This window comes from Silene latifolia, chromosome 6 (genome assembly GCF_048544455.1).
Source record: "Silene latifolia isolate original U9 population chromosome 6, ASM4854445v1, whole genome shotgun sequence".
Classification (NCBI taxonomy): Eukaryota; Viridiplantae; Streptophyta; class Magnoliopsida; order Caryophyllales; family Caryophyllaceae; genus Silene; species Silene latifolia.
The window spans coordinates 100306269-100321763 of record NC_133531.1 but is presented as its reverse complement, the minus strand read 5'-3'; the positions used below and the strand labels follow the sequence as shown (position 1 = coordinate 100321763).

Below are 15495 nucleotides of genomic sequence, written 5' to 3'. Positions count from 1 at the left end.
CTTTCAGAGGCACGTATTTGAGATCGAACTCTGAGAGCATCAAAGTCCATCTTGCTAGACGTCCGTTGAGGACGGGTTTTTTGAAGAGGTATTTTACTGGGTCCATTTTGGAGTATATTTTGACGGAGTAGCTAAGCATGTAATGGCGTAGCTTCTTCGTTGCCCACACAAGAGCGAGGCATGTCTTTTCGAGTTGTGAGTATTTGCACTTGTACTCTAAGAACTTCTTACTAAGGTAGTAGATAACCCTTTCTTCCTTTCCTACGGTTTGAGCTAGCATGGCACCCATGGCTGTTTCGGTTACTGTGAGATACAAACCAAGAGGTTGATCACGTTGAGGTGGCATGAGCACTGGTGGTTTAGCTAATATCTCCTTGATTCGGTCAAATGCCTTTTGACAATCATCATCCCACATGGTGTGGTCTGTTTTCCTGAGCTTCTTGAAAATAGGCTCGCAAATCATGGTGAGTTTCGATATGAATCGACTTATATATTGCACTTTTCCCAGGAATCCTCTGACTTCTTTTTCTGTTTGAGGTTGTGGCATTTCGATCAGAGCCTTGATCTTGGAAGGGTCTATTTCTATACCTCGTTGGCTAACGACGTATCCCAGGAGTTTACCTGATGTTACTCCAAATGCGCACTTCTGAGGATTGAGCCTCATGTTGTACTTTCGTAGCCTTGCGAAAAATTTGCGAAGGTTCGCAATATGCCCCTCTCTATCCTTGGACTTGACAATCATGTCGTCTACGTATACCTCAACTTCTTTGTGCATCATGTCATGTAAGAGTGTAGTTGCGGTGCGTTGATATGTAGCTCCGGCGTTGATTAACCCAAACGGCATTACCGTATAGCAATAGGTTCCCCATTGAGTGACAAAGGCGGTCTTATGCATGTCTTCTATGGCCATCTTGATTTGGTTATAACCCGCATACCCATCCATGAAGGATAGTAATGCGTGGTCTGCAGTATTGTCCACCAATATGTCAATGTGTGGTAGAGGGAAGTCGTCTTTAGGACTTGCTTTGTTTAAGTCCCTAAAATCAACACAAACACGGATTCTCCCATCCTTTTTGGGTACAGGTATAATGTTGGCTACCCAGTCAGAATACTCGGAAATTTTGATGAACCCGGCTTTGAATTGCTTATCGACTTCTTCCTTAATCTTGAGAGCCCATTCCGTTCTCATTCGACGAAGCTTCTGTTTTATAGGCTTGAAACCTGGCTTAATTGGGATTTTATGTTCGGCGATATCCCTGTCGATCCCTGGCATGTCTTTGTAAGACCACGCAAAAACGTCTTTGAACTCGTGTAGGAGGTCTATGAAGTCGGCCCTTTCGGTAGAGCTCAAGGTAGTCCCTATCCTAAGTTCTTGGGGTTCTAGTTCGGTTCCTACATTGATGGGTTCGGTGTTCTCTATTACTGGTCCTCCTTCCCCTTCCTGTAGTATTTCTTTGGCTACGTAGGGACGTATTTCAATTGAGTCTGGGTCTTAGTCATCCTCAGTATCATCGTAAACAGAATTGCACTCAAGATAACACAAAGAGTAAGTAGAACCTGATTTATTCATATTAAAGTTTGAGAAAAGTTGAAACAAAGAAGCCATCTGATCTGTGGTTAGTGGCGGTAAAGGGACAATTGTTGGGACATTTCCCGAACTACTGTTACTATACGAGGCTAAGCTAGGAGAAACAAAGGGAATGGGGATGATGACAGGAGGAGACTCCCTAGTGACTTCTCTAGACTCTGACTCTGACTCGACTCGACTCGAATTCATCGTCTTGGTTCTCCTTTGAACATCTCTCCTTCTCCGGTGGTGAGCTTGAAGAGTCTTCCTTGATTGCTGGTCCACTTGATTGATTTTCTCCATCCTTTCTGCTGATTCGCGTTCGTTTCTGTGATTAACGCGGTAGGGTTGAAGTGATCGTCTTGAAGTATCATGGTAATGATCTCATCCTGCGCGGCTCTAACAAATCGATCCTCTCCAAACAATAGACTAACAGCTTGTTCGTCTAAGCAACATGCTTGACGGGTTTTGACGGTAGGAACCGTTTATGGAGGGATGAAGTAGCAATCGTGAAAGATCTCGATTCCGGCTAGCTTCCTCTCGAGATAATGCCAAGGCTCGGGAAATCCGTGAAAGAGTTCTAGACTTCCTTCCTTAACAAAGTATCCGTTTAGGGTAGGGAGATAGGGTCGCATTTGGACTCCTACGTACTTACGGTTTTGAACTTGAGCAAGCATCTTGAGAACTTCCTCTTTGGTGGATTTGTACCCTAGTCCAAGAGGTATCCTTTTTGAGTTGCCTTCCTTGTATGGTGCGAAGGTGTTTCTTCGGATAGGGTTTAAAGGCATTCCAGGGAAGTATCCCTGGGTTTTGAGTATGTGGTTGACCACCAAGTTGGAGTAGGGATTGTAGTACAAGGGTGCCAATTCGCTTTCTATGACATTTATGCTTTGGAAGCCCCCAAGTTCATATACTGGGTCTGCAAGAACTTGATTGTTCGACTTCTTTTCGATTATTGCCTTGATGGGTGACGAAGTGATCGTCACCACTTTGCCATTTAGCGGGATCTTGATCTTTTGATGAAGGGTGGATGTCACCGCTTTGGAAGCGTGAATCCAAGGTCTTCCTAGAAGTATGTTGAAGGAAGCCTCAATGTCCACTATTTGGAAGTTAACTTTTCGCTCAATTGGCCCTATGGCTATGGTTAGGTTAACGAGTCCTACGACCTTTCATCGTGTACCATCATATGCGCGAACACCTTGATTGGTAGGGGTCCAATCCGACTCTTTCATGCCTAATTTGTATGCCGTTTTGAGGGGTATGACGTTGACCGCAGAGCCATCATCTACCAAGGTCATTGGCACGTTCTTCTTTAGACAAATGACAGTGATGTAAAGAGCCAAGTTGTGACTAGCGCCAAAAGGTGGCAAATCTTCATCTGAGAAAGTAATAGGATTACTTAGCTTTGGTGATTCTTGGAAGACCAAGTTGACTACATCTTCGGGTGTCGAGTTATGTGCTACATTTAGTTTGGCCAAGGCTTGCAGTAAAGCTTGGCGATGTGGAAATGAGCTTGCTACTAATTGCCAGACTGAAAGATCAGCCTTTGTCTTCTGTAATTGCTTGAGCAAGTGATCAGTGGAGTCATCTTCGTTATCATTTGGTCTGACAACGTTGGTTGGACCGTTTTGAGTAGTACTTTGATATGGACGCCCCGAACGAGTTAGGTGGTCCACATCTTGGTCTTCACCATTTTGGACAATTTCTTTGACTAGAGAGTTTTCAATGAGATACTCGTCCTCATCATCATCGGCCCATACTCCATTGATTGTAGCTAGTTCCCTCATTATCATGATTTCGTCTTCTAATTGCGTGATTTGGTCGACTAGTTTATCGACCACGGCGACTATTTCTTGCATAGTGGCATTTTGAGAGAAGATTAGTGGCACATGCTCTTTAGGTGTTGCATTGGGGTCATGTAAAGTTGTCACCACATTTTCCAATTCCCAAACTTACCTATCCACACTCCTTGCCCATGTGATGAAGTCGGAAATGGTAGGGGAGATAGTAGAGTAGAACCCTTCATTCTCGATCGCGTAGATCTCATCTTCAACTGGAGAAATGAGGTGTGAACAATCTAAGGTAGAATCTTCACTTGTGATCACTAGAATCCCAAGAGGGTTCTGAGTGTTGTTGGGTTTACCTCCCGGTGGTATTGGTAGTCGGCCATCTTCAATCTTGTCTTGAAGCACATTTTTCAATTTGTAGCATTTTTCTGTGTCATGCCCCTTGCCCCTATGGTATTCACAGTACGAGTTCTCGTCCCAGAATTTGGATTTCTTTTTGGGTTCGGGAGTAGGTCCTATGGGTTGGAGTTTTCCTTATTTCATTAACCTTTTTAGAGCGTTGGAGTAAGTGTCCCCAGGATTTGTGAATTTCCTTGGTGGAGTACTTTTCTTGGATGGCTCGAGAAGGTTAACCTCGTCGGTCTTGCTAGTGGAGCCGTATGAACGACTTGTTGAGCCTTGATATCCTCGACCTACCGTTTTGGACAAGAGCCCTTTACGGATATCATCTTCAATCCTTGTTCCTAGTACGATTAAGTCCTTGAAAGTTTTGATGTTTTGGTATCTCAAATGATTGGCGTAGATGGGTTTGAGATTGTCCACGAACTTCTCCACCAGGGTAGCCTCATCCGGGCGTTCAACTAGTTGGGTACTAGTCTTCCTCCACCTACATAGGAAGTCGGTGAATCCTTCTTTGTCATTTTGGTTAAGAACCTCTAGAGTGCGCATGTTAACTTGGATCTCGGCATTATCCGCATATTGCTTAGCAAACTCGATCGCGGCATCTTCCCAAGTAGCGATTTTCTTGTGTTCTAAAGAGTAGAACCATTGCTTTGGGATGGTGTCAAGAGATGAAGGAAAGATCCTTAAGAACATCTCGGGTTTGATGCCTTTGATAGACATATAATCCTTGAAGGCACGGATGTGGTTCAAAGGGTTTTCGTGCCCCTTGAATTTAGGGATATCCGTCATGTTGAAGTTAGTTGGCAATTTGGAATTTACGGCCTCATACTTGCGGTTGTTCTCCCTATATATGTCATCCCCTTTAAGGTACATCAATTGCTCCTCTAAGTATTGGAGTCTTTTCTCGGCTACAGTCATTCCCATGGGAGGATTTTCGTCCTTGGATTCACTCGCGAAGTCACCTACTACTTCACTTTCTTGAGGAGGCAACCTCCCCTCTACGGCGTAGATCCGGCCCTCGATGGTGTCAAGGCGATCATACACTTGGTCTTGAGTAACTTGGATTTGAGCTAACGCGGCTAGGATTCGATCATTACCATCTTGAAGTTGGTTGAAGTTCACGTCGCTTTCAGGCATCTTGAAAACTGGATAAGAGATCGATGACGAATCAAAACACGATCAACCATTCTAAAACACTTGCTAAGAGAAGAAAAGTTTTGACTCGTGAAGTGGGTGTGTGCCACTTGTGTTGAGTGAGCTTTGAAGAAAAGACAAAGTTTTGAAAATGTGTATCCTAGTCAACTATAGTGTAGTTGTTGGAGTGGACTCGAAGTGAGGTTTTGAAATGGGTTTGGGCCCGGTTTTTGACTCGACAAACGGACAGAGTTTCGACTGGGTTTTGCGCTAATCAATGGCCTTTTTCGAAATTTTCATTTTTTTAAAAAAGAGGGTTTTGATTTTTACAAAAATCGTCATGGTTTCGTTTAGAAATGGTGATCACGTAAGGTACAAACATTTATACAAGCATTATAACGGGATGCTGAGTGCATTTAAAAAGGTTTTGGTTTAAAGGGTGGGTTGCCATATCGAACAATCAAACCCGAAGTCTGTGGAGAGGCTCGTACCAAACAAGAGTAAGGCCGATTCCTAGTCCATTTCCTCAAGTAGTGAAGGTCCTTGATACAAACAAGAGTAATCATCATGGTATGGATGACGTCAATCGCTATCCATCCTTAGGCCCATATAAGAATTAGGACCGTTTAGACGGGACGATTGGTCGAATGGGTTGGGTTGGGCCTAGGAAGGCCGAATAAAACGATCTAGGAAGACCGAGTTATGAAAACCGACAATTGTCTTGTACAAACTATTCCCTAACCTTGTTCAAGTTTCACCCTTGGCTACACGTAAGTGTATTTTCCCCAGCGGAGTCGCCAAACTGTGGACAATGGGCCCACGGGGGCGCTTGGGAGAGAGAACAAGCGTTTCCATTTTGTGGAGTCGCCACCAATTTTATGGAAAATTGGAACCGTTCGAATACCTCGTGCCATGTCAAGACACAAAGTAGAGACATGAACACTAAGCAATCGTTACCCTTAGCATTCTATGTCTAGAATGACTCTTGTTGATGCCAATGAACACGGATGTTCACAGAGATCTGGAGTAAGGGGTGAGGGTACGTATTAGGAAGCTCTTTTGATCGAACACCTAATCCCGCCCACCTCGATAGCGGCCTCTACTAATGATTAGGGACATCATCTATACTCGATATATCTTCGATTATATGCATGCAATGCAACATCCAAGTTTTAATCCTAGCATGTGAGAATTAGACTAAGTCGGTGAAACACGTAATTTAGCATACAATTGAGTCAAAGTAGGATTTAGTGTTCAATTACATGTGAAGACATACAAGTGATACAAGAAACATGATAAATACAATAAATAAAATTACTATAATGAAAATTACAATAATTACATCGGGTTTAGCGATTTATGTCGAAAATACCTTCAAAACGGATAATTTGAGAAAAAGAATAAAGGAATGAAATAACGAACAGACCAGTAGGCGATAATACGATTAATAGTTAATTATACGTAATTAATTAAACTAGGTTAAGGCAACGACGGAGTTCAGAGACAGAAATCAACCAGGAACAGGCGCAGCAGAGCTGCGTCCCTTGGAAGAGGCGCAGCAGTTGCTGCGTCTGTTCCTTGGCTCAGTTCTGGCTGTGAAGCCGGAATTGCAAGTCGTTAATACTCGTGAGTGAATTTAATGATCGATTATATTACTTGACTCGGATGAAAGTGATTAGCAGGTTATTTACATATGATTAATGGTGATGAAAGCGATAAACACGGATGAACTAATTAGGACGAATATATACAAGACTAAAAGGTTAATTAATTATAAACCAACAAACTAATTAGATTAAACAGGTTAAACAAACTATTAATGACGAATTAATGACGGTGACGATAAATAAAGATACAAGTATATCAAAGATGAATTCCAGAGACTCAATATGGATGAATCGAATCTCTAAAACCCGGATTGATTTTAATGACGAAAACCCGCAAATATGAATTACTTGGGATTTAAGTCGGGATATTAATGAATTAATTACTAATGAATGATAAACAATATGTTAATTATTAGAATTAAATCGTTATATCAAAGAATTGAAGAACGAACGAAAACAAAATAAAAACAAACGAATTAACAAAAGACGAAGGAAGAAGAAAGGAAGCAGGAACTGCGGCAGCCTCGCGAAGAGGCGCAGCAGGTGCTGCATCCCTTCGAAGAGGCGCAACAGTTGCTGCGTCCTTTCTCGACATCTGTCCTCTGATAATCCGTAAAAAGGGTTTTAAACATGGTTTTACAAACCGGTTTTAGAAGTACTTTCGACATAAACCTTACAATATGATTATAAAAAGTAAATAACAATAAATAAAGAAGGATTTACACCCTCAGACTTACATGTTTGACGAAACGAGATGAACTAAGTTTATGATTAGTGATGCTCGACTCGAATGTAACGAAAGTGCCCTCGTAAGAGGAAAGCGATTAAGATTAATTAAGTTGATTGATGTGGAGTTGGTCAAATTGGTCGGTCATGCAAACGAGGCTGGTACTCAGAAGGATCCGAGCTTACGTGGTCGAATGTTCAAGCACGTAGACGCCAAAAAGTAAGAACAATGGTCTAGAATGCAAAGGGAGAAGAGAAGGGCGGACACTCGCGTGGGAAATATGAGGAGCGAAGACTCCTATTTATACTAATCTCGGAAGGAATAGGGTTTTCGGAGAGACTTTGGAAGTGAATCTCGGAAAGATATGAAAAAGATATGAGAAATACGCAGAAAAGGACCTGGGAAGAGGCGCAACAGTCATTGCGTCTCTTGGAAGAGGCGCAGCACCTGCTGCGTCTGTTCCCAGGTGGTTTCCTCCTGCAGAAGAAAGATTTCCGTGTTTAAGTTATGGAATAACGGGATAATTTGGTTTTCCTTAATATTTTGTATGAATTTTACGGGAAATTGTTTGCCAAAGAATAAAGATTGTGAAATATTTATAAAATATGGAATAGAAATATCCGGAACATTCCAGAACATTCTGACTCGGGATTTGGCGGTTATCAGAAAATGAAGACGGTTTTAGGCCCGGACTCCAAATGTACTCTAATTACTGTCAAAACGACCGTATCGGCACGTAGATGACAACTAAGAGGTAGACATTAGTGTTTGAGCGATCACTTGACGATAAACTTACGAACTGTCAAAAATCGTTCCGCGTACCAAACATGCGGCCCAATCATCACTGGGTGGTTTGCGAGAGGTGTAGAAATGAGGTATCTACAGGCATGACTCGATCGAGTGGGGGATACTCGATCGAGTAGGTAGGAGTCGATCGAGTGGGTTGAGCTCGGTTGAGTGGGTATATGACAACGTTGGGCAGTAGTTGCTGTTTTGGGGAACTCGATCGAGTAAGAGGAATACTCGATCCGAGTACGTTTGGGGCTCGATCGAGTGTATTTTGACGTGTGTTCTGGTCAGGCTCTGCGGTGAGGTACTGGATTTATAATAAACTAACAATGACCATAACTCAATTCAAACTGATAAAATAAATGGGGAAAAATCAACCAGATAATAAATTGATGAGGCAAACCCAGAAAAACACAACAAATTATCATAATTACTGGGCACGATAATGACCCTACTCAAAAATGGGCGTGATAATGATTTGACCTGACAATAATTCGGCCCGACCAAAACCCGTCTCAAACCCAACCCGGCCCGACCCGACCAATCTATCTAAGTGGATCGACCCGACAATGACCCAAACCCCTACCCAACCCGAACTCAATCTTTTTTTCTTTTCGTTGGGAGAATAGAACATACCAAGGTTTAGATATAACTAATTTTGTATGAAATAGTTTTACATTAATTTACTGTGAAACAGTCACTTTAGGTGCTTTTTGGTGAATAACGACTTCTCCATTTTGTAATAGTCTTGCCTTTGGCCGTGATCGTTTTTCAATGATCATTTCTATGTGAAGCATTGGATAAAATAGCCGTGACTATATAAATATTTTTTATGATAGGTTTAATGTGTGTGTTAATTGGTCAAGACTCAAGACACTTGTTTAATCGTATTAGCGTATGTTGATTAAATGAACTATACAATCGACATATGAGAACCCACAACATATCTATGTTGTAAACAATATCAAGAAATCTATCAAATCTGGATAAAAAAAAATATACTGTATTCAATTTCTGTAGTATTTCACAAACAGCTTTACAAAGTCCTATTTATTGGGCCCATATGAAAGAATAGCGAATGCCTTGATCTGTATATTAGTATCAGACTATCAGCTAGACAAAGAAACAACCACAACAATTTTACAAACACTACTAAAAAGAATAAAGAATATGGCACATGTATTTTCCTTATATATATAAACTCAAGTATCTTCCATATCAATGGTGTCCTTTCTCAGCAGAATCCGCAGCAGTTTCAGCAGCAAGTTTAGGATTAATCTCCTCTAATTGCTGAAGAACTTGCTGAATATCCGGTCTTGCCTCAGGTGATGGATCAACCAAGTGCAAGGCCAACTTCAATGTGTTAAGCATCTCATCCCCGGTAGTCGAGACGTCTCTCATAAGCTCCAAATCAAACACTTCATTTGTCCACTCTTCCTTGACTGTTGATGCAACCCACTGTGGCAAATCTGATCCCTCAATTGTTTCACTGGGCGATTTTCCTGTAAGCAACTCCAGTAGGATAACCCCGAGACTGTAGATGTCGGTTTTGGTAGACGACTTCTTTGTCTTTGGAAGCTCTGGGGCTCGGTAACCTGTTGCACCGGCTGTCGCACTTACATTGGTGTTTGCAGTATCTGTCATTAGCCTGTGGATTCCGTAGTCTGATACTTTTGGTTTGTTTTGCTCATCTAGATAAACATCACTTGAAGCGAGATTCCCGTGGACTAGGTTCTCTTGGTTGTGAAGGTGGTTAAGCCCTCTTGTTACTCCCAATGCTATCTTCATCCTTGTTGGCCAATCAATTGTGATTTCAGGTCCTCGAGCTGCAAAAAATATAATCATCCGGGTTATGTTATACACATGGGGTCATAATATTAGCAACAAGGTTGAAAGGAAGTTCTTACCATGAAGGAAAGAAGAAAGGCTGCCCTTAGTGAGATAATCAAATACAAGAAGCTTCTCCCCTTTAGGTCCCAAGTAGTAGGCTCTAAGTGGAAGAAGATTCGGGTGTCGAATCCTCCCAAGTGCACCGACTTCAATTTCAAACTCCTTAGGAGCCTTTGCAAGCTTCTCTCTCAACCTTTTGACTGCAACTTGATTGCCATCTTCGAGCGTCGCCTTGTAGACAGTGCCATAAGGGCTCTTCCCCATGATCTCAGCTGTGGCACATAGCAAATCATCGGCAGTGAACACGAACGGCCCATCAAATAGCACCAATTTGCCACCAGTGGGCCCGCCTTCACTTGCTTCTCCTGCTAGAACAACACCCTTTTCGCCGCCATGACCAATGTTCTTTCCATTGCTAGCCTTAGAACCTGTTCTTTTCCTGATCAAACAACACAGCAAAACACAGCAAAGTACAAAAAGAACAGCAAGTAGGGCTCCAACTATTATTAATATTATGTCTTTAGTACTCAATCTTCTTCTTTTTGATGGGTTTGGACTACTGGAGGGACTCTCAGAGATTGGTGCTTGTGCAAAACATGGAGTAGAGGCACTAAACCCACATAACTGTAAATTTCCTGAAAATGATGAGGAATTGAATCTCTTTGACAAGCGAGCCGGGACTTGGCCCGAAAGATCATTGTTGGAGACATTAAAAGAGGTTAACTTTGAAAGGTTTTCGAAAGAGACCGGAATTTCTCCAGTGAAGTTGTTTTCTGATAAATCAAGTGCATTAATGCTAGAAAGGTTACCAATGGTGGGAGGAATGTGTCCTGTAAGTTTGTTTTTCTCAAGGTTTATGACCGAGACATTCTTCAATCCTCCCAACTCTTTAGGGACAGTACCAGAAATAACATTGTCAGACAAATCCAAAACCCTAAGTTTCTCAAGAGAAGATAATTCATTTGGAATGGTTCCATTAATCTTGTTATGACTCAAAGACAACTCCTCAAGATTACCCAACTTGCCCAAACTTTTCGGTATAGTCCCGGAAATGGAATTATGATCAAGTGTTAATGACCTTAATTGGTAACCACCCTTATTCTCCCAAGAAGTAGGAATTGAACCAGTTAGATTATTGAATTGGAGAGCAACAAATGCAACTGAAGATGACTCTGAAAAACTAGATGGGATGCTACCGGAAAGCGAATTAAAGCTCAAATTAAGCCTATAAATCCGAGGAGAACTAATAATCTTAGGAGGAATAAACCCATTAAGCAAATTATTACTAAGATCAATAGCTTGAAGCTGAGGAGAGTTACCAATAGAAGGAGGAATGGAACCCGAAAGACGATTGTTAAACAAATAAAGACCTCTAAGATTAGGCAATGACCCTAAAGATGAAGGGATAGTACCAGTAATAAGATTATCATGTAGACTAAACTTTCTAAGCTCCTTAAACTGTCCAACTTTATCAGATATTCTTCCAGCTAATGCCTTAAATGGTAGTTGTATAGCTACAACATGTCCTTTAATACACTTGATTCCTGCCCAACTTCCTGAACAAGCTGCATTCCTTGTACCATTCCAGCTCCTCAATACGCCTCTCGCGTCGATTAATTCTCGCTTGAATGCTTGTAATGCTTGGAAATCCGACGGCGTGATTATCACCCCATCAATTTTGTTTTGCTGCCCTGTAACTAATACATTAACAAATATGAAAAATAATGCAAGTGTAATAATATGGTTATTACCCATGTTTAGAAATAATTTTATTAATTTAAAATAAATAATAAATGTACAAGTATGAAGAATATATGTAAATAACTTAGATTTGTTTTTTCTTTTGTTGGTAGCGATAATAAGAAGGGAATGAAGGGAAAGTGACGGAGAAGAGGTGAGGACGGAGGGAGTGATAAGGAGTAGAGTCCAACGGCTAGTTTTGTTGTTTTTCTTATGTTAAACACACATTAATTCATTGATTGTCAGATTAACGGGTTTGTGCGTTGAAAATATGCTCTTGGGTTTGTGAATAAGGGGCCGGGTATTTGTCCTCTCAACGGCTCTTTTCAAGCATGGACCCAAATGTTATTAGTGCAATTTAATTTTTAATTCAGGCTTAATTGTGTAAGACTTGGTAGAATTTTTAGTATTTTTATTACTGTTTTTGTAGAAAGATGGTAATAATAACAAGTGGGGTTGGGGATGTTTCCTTTACTTTTTACAGTTTTATGAGGGGGTGATTTTGGAGTAAGTCTTGCTTAAAACGGGTCGGATTTTAAGACGGGTCGTTGTGTGAGAGGAAATGGGTAGAGGGGACAAAGGTGGGACCCCCCATGTGCTTCTCCACTCACCCTAAATGGGTATTTTGTGAGAGAATATGGTATCCGTCTTATTAATAAGACGGATACCTTGGTCTGAAATAAGAATTGGTGGTGATTTTGAGGATAATTCTTCTTTAAAATGTAAAGTAGTACTTTCAACAAGTGTGTACCTTATTCACTAATCATTCTAATCTAGATTCCAATTTTCCTATGGCTTTATGTGTTATTCTACAAATCTATAATGTATTTATGCACATACTATCGAGTACCAACACAAATTATACTTTTATTGTCCATTTTTCTCCAAAATTTTTCTCACTTTTATTTTCCCTCTACTTAATTTAGTATGATAAATTAGCAAACTACCATTAATATCTCTAAGTTGTTAACTAACTATCCTTCACCCTATTAAAATTGCAATCTTATCTTTATTAATTCAGAAGACAATGCTGAATGGAGAATGCGCCACGTCATTTGTACAACTTTTTTTTTTTGGAAATTCAGGTTATGGCGGGTCCTGTTGGTGTGCAAAAAATTTATTTATTCAAATCGTCTGTCAATACAACCATGAGACAATTTTCGTCTTAAAAAAAGTTATGAAATAATTACATACAATCGGAATAAATGAAATTAATTGCATATAATCGGAATGAATTACAAATTGGAATAAATGAAATAAATTACATATAATCGGAATGAATTACATAATTAATAATAAAATTGCATAATTAATAATAAAATTACATAATTACGAGAATAAATTACATTTAATTACGGGAATGAATTACATATAATGGGAATATATTACAGAAATTAATTATTACAAACAATGCGAATAAATTAAATAACTTAAATAATTTTTAAAACTAGATAGTACGATGTTGTTGAGCGCTTAGTGAGAGATCTATGTGCCGAATATGGTGAAACTCTTACTGATGTTAATCCGTCTGTAACTGGAAATGAACATTCACCCAGGTGGTTTTAACGCATCCTATTTACGTGGAGAATGTTCATTTCCAGTTAGATCACTGATATATAACTATTAGATAATTAGAATAGAAATGTAAAATAAAATATTCATCAAAAAGCATTCATATCGTCCTAAATACAAACCCGTGCAATTTTGCACGGGTTTAAAACTAGTATCACTCTTATTCTTAAATAAAAGGGTAGAGTAGTAATTTTATCTTCTTTCTCAAAAATAAGTAGGACAATAAAAATGGGATGGAGGGAGTACAAAAGAAGACTAGTGCTATTAAGTGCAATTACTAGTTATACAAAGTACTATTGGGTCATTTTTATCATACCGTGTTCACTTTTATATTACACAAATTATATTGCATAATCTATCACTACTACAGATACAGGCTATAACAACGGTTAAAAACCGTTGTTATATAAAAAAGCGGACGTTGTTAAAGCGTCCGTTGTAAAAGGTTTTAACAACGGTTGGTTTTCTTAAGGAACTCGTTGTTAAAACTATTAACAATGGTTTTAAGTATAAAAACTCGTTGTGGAAAGTGTGACTCAATTTTGGTGGGAAAGTTATAACAACGATTGTAATATAAAAAACCGTTGTTATAACTAAAGACAACGGGTTGTTTCTCAATAACCGTTGTTGTTTGTTTTTAAAAAATAAAAAAAAATTAAATTAAATATTACTAGATGAATGCATAATTACGGCCCGTTATAATTCCGATGCATGCATTATTACTGCCATTCCTGCATATGAATGGACAATATATGGATGAGAAGGGTTATAATAAGATTTGAAGCAGCAGAGAGAGATATGATGATGATTATGGCACAACTTTCTAAACATATATTAATTAAAAAACAACTCAAAAGACACATTACTTAGTATAAATACATGCATTATCTCAACTAACATTCCATTATCTCACTATATATCTCCAAATAAACCCTAATTGCTAAAACAAACTCCAAATAAACCCTAATTAATCTTTCAAACAAACTCCAAACTTCATCAACAAAATGAATGATACCATCCTTAAGACTCTTACTATGACCGAGAACAACAACAGTTTCATCCGCCGGTTGCTCCACATTGAGGACAGCCAGAGCTACCTTGTGGATGCTCGATCCGCACTCAAGGACGCCAAAAAAATGGCTTGAGCAGGCAGGTTGTTGCGGCTATATGACGATATAGCAATGGCTGAAACGAAACCTCCAAATAGCTAAGGAGGAGAGGATGGATATCATAGAAGAGAATAAGACTCTCTATGAAAATATAAGAATTGCATTTTTATCAATGTAATTCTTTTTTTAATTTATGTATTTATATATATATATATATATATTAATTAATTAATTAAGTTTATCATGCATTCCTCTCTATCATCTTGCTTCTTCTTTGTTTTATTTTATTTAATTTATTTTACTAGCTAATTAAGCGAATAATACTTAGAGAAATAACATAATGATCGATAAAAACACATACATACAAATGAAATAATTAGAAAAAGTAAATAATGACGATGAAAGACGATGAAACCAACAGTGACGGCGAGATTTACCTGATAATTAGAGAAAGTAAGAGACGATAAAACCAACAGTGACGGCGAGATGATAAAGCGACGATGAAAAAGAGAGAAAGAGACGATGAGAAAGTGTGTGTTTGTGTTTATGTTTGTGTTTGTGTTTGTGTTTGTGTTTGTGTTTGTGTTTGTGTTTGTGTTTGTGTTTGTGTTTGTGTTTGTGTTTGTGTTTGTGTTTGTGTTTGTGTTTGTGTTTGTGTTTGTGTTTGTGTTTGTGTTTGTGTTTGTGTTTGTGTTTGTGTTTGTGTTTGTGGTGTTTGTGTTTGTGTTTGTGTTTGTGTTTGTGTTTGTGTTTGTGTTTGTGTTTGTGTTTGTGTTTGTGTTTGTGTTTGTGTTTGTGTTTGTGTTTGTGTTTGTGTTTGTGTTTGTGTTTGTGTTTGTGTTTGTGTTTGTGTTTGTGTTTGTGTTTGTGTTTGTGTTTGTGTTTGTGTTTGTGTTTGTTTGTGTTTGTGTTTGTGTTTGTCTGTGTTTGTGTTTGTGTTAAGGTTTGTGTTTTGGTGTAGAGGCGATCGTGTTTGTGTGGTTTATAGTATGAAAAGTATTGACAACGGTTGTTAAACAAAAACCGTTGTTAAAAAGTTTTAACAACGGGTTTAAAAAATAACCGTTGTGATTACTTTTCACTAACTTTGCGCCAATTTTGCGCCAAATTATTAACAACGGTTGTGCATGTTTGACCCGTTGTTAAAACTTATAACAACGGTTATATAACC

At 39.2% G+C, this 15495-nt stretch overlaps 1 protein-coding gene across 1 annotated transcript; it reads right to left on the bottom strand.

The window, feature by feature from the left end:
* Positions 1–9000: 9000 nt before the first annotated feature.
* Positions 9001–11829, bottom strand: LOC141587036 (probably inactive leucine-rich repeat receptor-like protein kinase IMK2). The gene is made up of 2 exons (XM_074408452.1): positions 9921–11829; positions 9001–9839 (listed from the first exon to the last, which is right to left on the bottom strand). Exons 1-2 carry the CDS (start codon positions 11656–11658, stop codon positions 9232–9234), a joined length of 2346 nt encoding a protein of 781 aa, XP_074264553.1. The 5' UTR covers positions 11659–11829; the 3' UTR covers positions 9001–9231.
* Between the last annotated feature and the right edge of the window lie 3666 nt (positions 11830–15495).

Excerpts from the sequence above, each read along its gene's own strand:
- LOC141587036 (XM_074408452.1), bottom strand. The coding sequence starts at position 11,658 with ATGGGTAATAACCATATTATTACACTTGCATTATTTTTCATATTTGTT. Across the intron at positions 9,840-9,920 it reads CCTTTCTTCTTTCCTTCATG|CTCGAGGACCTGAAATCACA; the intron begins GTAAGAACTTCC and ends TATTTTTTGCAG.